Source organism: Seriola aureovittata, chromosome 13 (assembly GCF_021018895.1).
Source record: "Seriola aureovittata isolate HTS-2021-v1 ecotype China chromosome 13, ASM2101889v1, whole genome shotgun sequence".
Taxonomy (NCBI): domain Eukaryota; kingdom Metazoa; phylum Chordata; class Actinopteri; order Carangiformes; family Carangidae; genus Seriola; species Seriola aureovittata.
Window position 1 is genome coordinate 26,165,530 of NC_079376.1, and position 10,064 is coordinate 26,175,593.

The 10,064-nt window shown below is 39.0% G+C and overlaps 1 protein-coding gene across 1 annotated transcript; it reads right to left on the bottom strand.

Annotated features, from left to right (window-relative positions):
• Positions 1–1,350: 1,350 nt before the first annotated feature.
• Positions 1,351–8,704, bottom strand: dio2 (iodothyronine deiodinase 2). The gene is made up of 2 exons (XM_056393923.1): positions 8,221–8,704; positions 1,351–6,964 (listed from the first exon to the last, which is right to left on the bottom strand). The coding sequence occupies exons 1-2, from the start codon at positions 8,443–8,445 to the stop codon at positions 6,374–6,376; spliced, it is 816 nt and encodes a 271-aa protein (XP_056249898.1). The 5' UTR covers positions 8,446–8,704; the 3' UTR covers positions 1,351–6,373.
• Positions 8,705–10,064: the final 1,360 nt, after the last annotated feature.

The following is a 10,064-nucleotide window of genomic DNA, read 5'->3' on the forward strand; positions in this document are numbered from 1 at the left end:
AGCTAACAAACCATGGTGACCGCAGACACTGCTACCTGCCAATTAGTCATATGTCAATCTTTCAGCCTACAGCTAATCACAATCAGCAGCTTCTGTAATAATCTTAAAATACCTGTTGTAGTAATAAGATTAAACAATAAAGATTTAATTTAGGTTTGTGTTTCATGGTAATGTTACATTACCCTACAGCCTCAATAACAAACTCCAGCTCAACTAATAACATAATGCAACATCCAGGTTAAAGTTGTTTCTGGAAGCATGCGGCTAGCCAACTGTGACGGCACCTACCTTTCACTCAAAGTGGCCATGCCCTCAGTGACATAAACAGTTGTCATGAGGGAGTAAGACTACAATGTTCAGAGATTTTATTAAGGAAATTGTCAAACAAACGTGGAATTCTTGTTGTTAAAGAATGATGGCTGGAGTCGCAAGCTGCTGTTAAACCGTGCATTTATTTACAGTGTACAATTATAATAAAGGACGCCCAAATCACACCCATAATGTGCTTGCCCTGGCATGCGTCACTCAGTCTCTCTCGGGCTTGGTGTTGGCCGGGGCATTATATACACTAAGCTCCTCCCCAGCCCAACCAACTCCCAATTAAATCACAGACTACTATTCTGCTCCACCAACTACCTCTGCAATAGGGTCCACAATAGACCTGCAAAACAAATACACATCATTTAATACATTCCCCCATCAAACATTCTTCAATCAATAATAAATCACCACAAATAAGCAGTCAACTCAAGGTCAAGGCAAAAACCCCCCTACCACTCAGGGAACAATGGAATGAACCTGCCCAACAGGAAGCTGCCACCACTATATAACACAGCCCATTTCATTTGCTCTGGTTAGCCCTAGGAGGAGAGAAGGAGGGAACCACAAGCAAACAATGGTAAAATGAAATAAACTTTACTAATAACTATATGTGTGTGGTGCATTTCTTTTATGTTATTGTCGGGGAGGGATATGATGTATGAACGAATGTCCAGTGTGGTGCGTGCACTCACCACGGAAACAGAGGGGAAACATTTGTTTGTGTATGAACCAGAGTTTTACCATGTGCCCCCATTTAGTGTGACGAGGCCTTTGTCACAGAAATTAAACTGAGATTGAAATAAGTGAGAGAAACAAGAATAGGATTTTGAAAAGTGAGGGAGACAGGCCCCCTCCCACCCAGTGGAATTGTGGCCCTTGGTTATGCTTTTATTAGGAACTTGAGATTAATTGTATGTATTTTAGCTAAATAGTTTTCCAATTTACACACATGCACATTTGTTGTGTGTGTTTTAATACTTTCGCCCTCTCCCCTTTCTTTCTGACATCCAAGGACATAAAGACAACATATAAAACGGTTTCAGCAGCAAACACTGTCCTTTATTTTCCACTTATAAATTCTCTCCTTTGACATACTAGAAAAATAAAACATTGCACTAAGCAGCAATGAAAAAGCCAGTAGATGAAATGGAAAACAGATGCTTGTATCAGTTATAGAGATATTGACAATGAAAGCAGATGTAGTGGTTCTGTGTCATATTGACCAGGTGCAGTTCACATCCAACCAGAGACTGAGTCAGGGACTCTTTCGTCAAAGGTTTTCATTTTCACACCTTTGTCACTGACCACAGTAAACCATCTGTGTGTCCTTTAAAGCTAGCATACCACACAAACCAAACCTAAACAATGTTCATTCAACTTGGATATTCAAAGGATCATAAAACACATTTGGAAGTAAATCATCTATGTTGAACCCTATTCTTTAAACATGAAAAGCAGAGGTCTTTGAAGGTCTACTCAGATCCTTAACCTAGTACTCTGTGTGTTTCTGTGGATGTGAACTGCAATAAAAAATGAAGCATTCTTTGTCCAAGGAAATTCTTTAGTTACTTTTGGAATTAATTGCTACAGCATAACTTTAAATTGATTTTTAGGATGTGTATTGCTGCTCATCAGATGGTGAACCATCAAGCTACTACCAGAGCTACTACCAGAAATGGTGCTCTCTCTCTTTGGGGCTGTCCCTTTTTGAATAGGGGCCTGTATCACAAAGTAGTCACATTAGTAGGTTAGCCTTCTTTGGGCTAACCTATTAATCTCTGGTCTTAACTTTGGGCTTAACTCAGATTCTCTGGTATCGTAAAGCTGTTTTTAAGTGCTGTAAATCACCATGGTGACCTTGGCTGCACGGTTAAGCTGCTCTGGAGCAGTGACTTCAGAGGATCACATCAAAACCTGTCAACAGCCCAACTGCTGACCAATCAGATCACTGAAACAACTCATCATTCCTACAAGATACCACCCTAGACAAAGAGTTAACAATAAGGTGACAATAATAAGGAATAATAGATATGTTTTATAGATGTGTCCACCCTGGTTTTAAACAGCTTGTAACAAATGATTAAATAACGATGTAATAATAATGATGATTATAACTGTATTTTAATTGTGCAAAGATTATTTAGTTCGACAGGATTCCTGACAGTGCAGATACTTTAACATTCTTTTATTTTAACAAAAAAACAACATTAATTTTAATTAATTTTCTCTTCCTCTCTGTTTCTGCCTGATTTTACTATAACCTTTTTAATGTGCATCAAATATTCAAGTTTGTTCATCATTAGACAACAAAAATACTCTATATTCATCTCACTGCAGCGCAGTGAGATGAATATAGATAAAGTATCAGGAGATCCTTTGTTCCCACTGCCTCTAATTATTACTGTTTAGTTATTATGAAGTGTTATTATTATTATTATCAACAATGATCTAATGGACACATGAATTTTCCCAATGGGATAAATAAAGTATTTATCTATCTATCTATCTATCTATCTATCTATCTATCTATCTATCTATCTATCTATCTATCTATCTATCTATCTATCTATCTATCTATCTATCTATCTATCTATCTATCTATCTATCTATCGGTCTAATAAGCTTCTTATGCTTTTCTAGTTCTGTGATTACATTGTTTACATTTCTCCATGTTGAATATCACTTTCTGTTGTCACTAACTATTTTTCCTTTTGGTACCTCTGTTTCATCTTATTCCATATTAAGTATATGGTTTCTGACATATACAACGCTTGTTATTGCCAACTCTGTCACATGAATGCACTCGTAGGTAAGCAGCTTAATGATACAGGTTATAAAGGATGGCCAACATTATGCTCAGTGAAGCCTGGAAAATGTGTGTGCATGTCAGGTTTGAGTAGTTGTGGCAGGTGTCTGTTTAGGATCAGGTCCACAGTTTTTGGACCCATGAAGATAGTAATGATCATTGGTTGTGAATGAAAATACAGCTTGAATAGATCGAGGGGTGTTTGGCAGCCACTTAGGTAAAAAATAAAAAAACAATCAAACAAACAAACAAACAAACAAACAAAAGAAAAAAACACAAATATATTGTGAATGCTTTTTAGAAATTGTAAACCTAACATCACTGTAGCACCTCTCCTGTTGTGAAAAGTAACTCCACATATACCGATGGAAAGGTTTTTTCCACTAACATTAATTGCTATCTGGCAGTAGTGCTGACCATATTGCAAATGATTCTGCAGCTCCATTAGGAATGCATGTCATCATATATTTGTCTTTACTAAATGTTGATCACCCTGCTCTGCACTTTATTTAGGCCATTTATTGTAAATGCGTAGAGGTGGTGCTTAGCTGTGCCCGATCCTAGAAATCTTTGCAAAAGCAAATGTCTTGAAAGAGACATTATGTTGATCTGATTTATTTTTTAATCAACATAATGAGGAAGTTGCCAGTTGCCAGTTGTTCATCTTGTACGTATCTGAAAATCTTTACTGTTTTTCATAATAGACGATGAACAGTTTTATGATTCTGTTTAGGCAACTCAAAATACTTTGTTAAAGCCGGGGAAAGGTGATCTTGGTCAAAAACTCAACATTTAACCAAATCCAGATTGTTCCCTGACCTTAACTGAAGTGTTTGTGCAGCTTAAACCTAAGGACTGGAGACTGGTGTCAGTCCAACTATCTCCCTGACCACCTCCATATGACTTCTATGTCAGTAGAAGGTGTTCCTCAGCTCAGGTGTTTCCTTCTAAATGCATGTAACATCTAGGAGATAGGGTCATGGTACTTTCAGTCATTACATGCAAAGTAAAAGAACGCCCACACATTCCTCCTCACTGTTTGGAACACAGTGTGCAACTATGATTAAATGCCATTACCTGAAATGTATGCATGCAGTATTTCACTGTGCCTATAAAAGTATTTGAATGATTTGTTTCATAGTTTTACAACACTGAATCAAAGTCGGTTTAATGTGGCTTTTTTGACACTGGCCCTTTAGTGTCAAAGTAAAAACATCTCTAAAAAATGATCTAAATGAATTACAAGTAAAAAATACAAAATACATTTTTGAATTAGTATTGACACCCTTTAATAGGGCACAACTCATCAGTGATGCAGCAAATTGGTTTTAGAAGTCACATATCACATTGAGATCAGCTGAGTTTAGTCAAGGGGTTTCAGTTGATAACGAGTCAAATGCAGAGGAGGGATGGGAGAGAGAGATACAAGAGAGAGAGAGAGACCTAGCCACTCCGGTTGTTTGTGGTCCATTATTTTTAGTAGTCCTGTGTCAGTTTTTTTTTTTTTTACCTTCTCCCAGACCTGTTTCGCAGTGTGGAAACTAGAAAAGTTTCACCCGCTCACTGCAGCTTTTAAACAGGTGGGTGAAATAAGATGCAACGAGTACTCGACCAGTCAGAAATGTTCATCACTGCAGACCACACCCCCCAAAGTGCCTGAACCTTTGGAAATGACTACCCCCCGCCCAGGGACTTTTTCAGTCAATTACCTCAGAACTAAATTTAGAAACTGATTCCTGTGATCGAAACACGCATAGTTCCCTCAAAAGGTTCCTGGTTCCTGGGGGAAAGTTCCTGCGGTGGAAACGTGGCCTTAAATGGACTTTTTAACTGTTACTCTGAGTGGGGAGTTTGGTACATGCCTTCTGTTTAATCGCTAACATAAAGGAGAAACCTGGCTCACAAAGGTGTCTAGTCGGGAAGGGCAGTAAAGTCTTCGCTGCACACTGATGACAGAGGGGATCAGTTTTATTTGGCAGAAATGATGAGAGACGCTGTTGAACTGAATGTGCTTGCAAGGGGTAAAGTCCAGTAATCAACACTGCACGACCAAGTTGTTGAGAATTTCTGATCTAACACCAAATCCACACACAATAATTAAACATAAGTGCACAAAACTACACATCAGAGCAGCCCATGAACATGACACATTAAAAACTTGTATGTCTTGTTACATACATTACTGACAGAAGATAAAGTTAGCCATATTCACCAGGCAGTGCCACACAAACATTTATAACAACCTATGATCAAGATTTTAATCAGAATCTAAATGCCATCAACATAAAATTCCCACCATGACGCGTGGTAGTGGCAGCATCATGCTCTGAGGTTACCTCTCTGCAGCAGGCTGAAATGAATGTAATAAAACCTACTTGGGGTTGTTTGCAAGACAATATACCCAAGCATGTGGTCAAAGCTAGACAGGAATAGCTTAAAAACAACAATAGTAATATTCTGGAGTGAAAAACCACATCTGAATCTAGTTGAGAATTTGTGGCTGGACTTGAAAAAGGCAGTTCACTCATGATCTCCATACAACCTGACAGAGCCGTGTCCAGTGAAGCATAACCTACCAAGACCTATCCATACAGACTCAAGGTTGTAACTTTACCAAACAGTGACTTATAGGGCTTGAATACTCTACTAAGATTTTCACTTTAACATTAAAGGGTCTTTGTCTGTTGATCATTGTCAAAAAGCCACATTAAATCTACGTTGATTCACTATTGTACACATGAAAACTCCCACGGGGGTAAATGCTTCTTATAAGCAGGAAAATGAAATGAAAAAAATAAAAAACACTATAGAGCTGTCAAATGAGGGTATATAAAGATAACACATAAAATTAAGTTGTTGACACAGTGCATAACAATATATGACCACACTGAAAAAATTTCAAATATTAAAATCTTCATAAAATAATTAAAAACCTATTCCTTTAGCAAACATATTTATAAAACAGGAACTTCTGATTTCTTCCCTATTTCAGTTATTTGGTTTTTAAGTTCAATGGAAATCATGAAAAACAGGCATAAATACAGTTGAAGCACACACACTGTCACCTTCTTATGTTGCTTCCAATCAACTTCATGTGCATCATTAGCGCAAGTTGTTACACATGTTCATCTCAGTTTGAACAGACTGGTGTGCTTTTGCTTCACATTTCTGCCTTTTTATGCTCAAACACAATTTCCCAACTGAAACAAGGGAAATGTCCTCCTCTGTACTCGTCCTTGATTACAGCTACTTTTTACCATAGCTCTGTTCCAGCCACTGCCGCACATCCTTCAGATTGTAAAAAAAAGGCCCCTTACCACCCACATAGGCAATCTTTCTTTGTTGTACTATACACACCCTTTCATTGGACACACCGTAAGCCACATTCGCATTGTTGTCCATACAGTCAGCCACCAGCTGACACTGCGGCGGCAGTGAGAAGTGCTCAATGAGTTTGCGTGCTGCTCCCAACCGCTCCTCCAGGTTCTGATGTTTCCGTACATTGAAAGAGTAAGAGCCCATAGGAGGGGCCACCCAGCCATCAGATGGGTGAGCCTCATCAATGTACACTAACAGGAAATCAGCCACGTCACTGAAGTCCTCTACCAACTGCCGGAAAGCTGGCAGGTGACTGATGAAGGGGGGTCAGGTGGCTGAGCCAAAGTTAACCACCAGAGGGCGGTCTGATGACACAAAATCCAGAAGGCGGCACTCCACCCCATTCCGGATCCTGGCTCCAGTCGGCACATTGGTCATATTACTGATATTGCTGCTACACCGAGGGCCATCAGGCACTTTCACCACTTTAGAGTTGGGTGCATCACAGCCAAGTTTCACCTAAGGAGGTAAAAATAGTGATTAATGTGCGAACATCAAGGAGGTGCAAAGTGGGCTTTGCCTTTATCTCTTAACTCGCTGTTTTGGATTTTACAAAACTACATATTGTGTCTGTTTTTATGGGTCTAACTGGTTATAACATAGTTGTGTCATTGTAAAGCCTTTGTGACTGTGACAAACGATTGGTCTCCTGACTGTAATTCTCTGTTGTTGCACTTTTCTGTTCAGCTCGTTATTTTTCTGCCTATTTACATACATGCTTTTTCACAATAGAATACTCAACTATATTAATACTATACTAGTCATAAGAAGACACATTACTCCACTTTACAGTTACAAATATGTATTTGGCAGTTCCATCCAAATAAACTCAAATATTAACTCTCATACAGCAGATTAAACTCATTTAAAAGGAAAAAAACACTTGGTAATGAACTGCTGCAACAAATACATAGCACAACGAAAGAAGCTGATTTATGTTCTTTATCTAGTGCAGCTACAAAGTTAGCAATGGGGCTAACCATCTTCAAATCATTCACATCCAAGCTGGAATATCTCTATCTTTCAAATGCAACATTAAGCTGGAACATAAATGAGGTCCCCAAACTTAATAAAGTAATTAGAATCACACAGGATCACAAAGGTAGTTCCAACCGTAACAGGTACAATAAAATTGACAGAGGCGGGAAGAATGTCAGTCAAGCACAGCCGGATCACACCTCACTGAACGGAGCTCTGATATATGCACCACTTTGGAGGTGTAAATGTCCTGTTTCATTAAAAAATACAAATAAATAAATAAATAATATTTACCACAGCTTAAAATTGATTCAACTTTAACATAAATTTGGAACATTAATATAGTTCTATAACATCTGTCATATAACTGGCATTGTTCCAAATCAATACAAATACATTATAATTGTTGAATTTATTTCAACTTAGGGCTTAAACCCGCCAGCAGTTATGATACAGTATCTTACACTGTATCTTTTGCTTCAAACTGCTAACGTTACAGTAATATTGTAGTTAGTTACTAAGTGCAATGGGAATTAACGGCCGACCCCCTCCTCTCTCTCCTCACCTCTCCCACTAACTAAAAACAGTTAAAGCGAAAAAAAACAATGTGATAACTAAGTCAGATCAGACACTGTGATGTGGCCCTAATACTGCACAATAGGTCAGACAGCTGGGACTTAATTATGTAAAGTTTAAGCTCCATTAAATGTACACGGGTTCATTGGCAGCAATTTTACCTGCTTCCAGGCGTCCAGGAGAAAGCTGTTCCAGACGGAGCGGAGCCCCGCGGAGGTCAACATACGGCGCCACTCTCCGGAACCGGCGGATCTGGAGCTGCTGAGCAGCGACACAACTCGCTTCACCAGCACCACGGAGTCGTACAGGGCCAGGAACAGACAGTTTGAAAAAAAGCCAGGTAGTATCTGAAGTGTCACCAGCAGATCCTCACTCGCCAGCCCCATTTTCCCTTTCTGCTTTTATGGCGGCAGGCAAATTATTTCAGAGTACCCTTCATTACGCAGGACTCAGCTTTTCCTCATAGTTTTTGCTCTGCTTGGAGCGTGTATGAGGGAGGTGTACCAGGTGTCTCTTGTCTGTTATGTTACCCTCCAAGTGTTCAGCGCTGGGAGGTGCTTGAGCTCAATCACTCTTCTTAAAAGGACGAACATTGTACTTCATATTAAACCTCCTGGCTTATCTTTGTAGCAAGATTGTGACGTCAGACGTACAGCATACCCACTGTCCCCTCCTTCCTCTTCCCTCTCCTCTCTCAGCTTTGTACACAGACTGAACCAAGCGCCAGCTCAGCTTTTCCCTCTCCTTTTTTCTCCCTTCAGTTTGTATCACCAGGCATTTATTATTAAATGACCCTGTGGAAAGAAAAATACAAGCACACAGTAATAAAGTGCAGATTAATAGGTTTAGATATGTAATGATATTCACCTAGGTAATATTTGTTTTATGATTTTTGTACTGGATTGCATATTTTACAGGTCTCCACCTCATGTTTTTAAGTTCTGATTATAGTGTTGAGCTATATTTGAAACAATTTTATTTACCTTGATCACAAGTGTTAATTCCTGATGTAACTACTGCCTTACTCATCATTCATCATCCAAAAAACTAAATTCATCATTTAATGAATAAATCTCCGTAGTGGCAAAATATTTCCTGTAAAGCATCATGCTAACTTCTGTGTTTCTACCTTTTCTCTCACTTCTTCTTCTGCCATGGAAGTGGATGGCATCCCCTAGAACCGTAAAACCAGCCACTAATAGGTAGGGCTGGGTTTTGCCACTGATTTCCTGAATCAATTTAATTCACAAGGTCCTGATTCAATTCGATTCCCTATTCAATTCAGATAGATTCAATTCGTTATTGATATCGATTTCAATTCACTTAGAGAAATTTCAGTTACAACATACATTTTTCTTGGATATGAATAACATTCTCAGAGAATTAATGCTGTAAATTGTCCCTCTAACCTGGTTCATTATTAAACATATTCATGCTTACATTACGACACATGTCAAGAAATAATACATGTAGTGTGTAGCGTCAACGCCATATTTTAAAATTTACTCTCGTTGAAATGGGGCACCAGTCCTCTAGGAGGACAACAATGAATTACTTCATTGCCAAATTTATCAATCTCATATCGGAAGCCGTGACTTCTCGATTCAATGGATCTCCAGTCTCTACGTCAAAAGAATAAAACAGGACAACAGCTGGGTGTAAATAAAGGAGTTTATTAACTAAACTATTGTGTAATAATCATAAAGATGAAAATAATAATGAAATGAGCAGTGTGATGAGTTGGCAATGGTGGGAGAGAATATGTTATGGCTATACACTATGGCTATACAGCTAATGATACTACATCTACGAATTAGGTTTGATGATTAAATATTGCTCTATTTCGACATCAACCCAGTCATGAGCAGAGTGTTAAGACCGGCCTACTGTGAGTTGTGCTGTAGCTGGAGACCCTGGGCTGGAACCCAGGTGGCTGTGGTTGCCGTGGTAACCCCGGAGACGTGGGATCTAGGTGGATCAGGTTCAGCTCTGGTGGAGTTTGCCA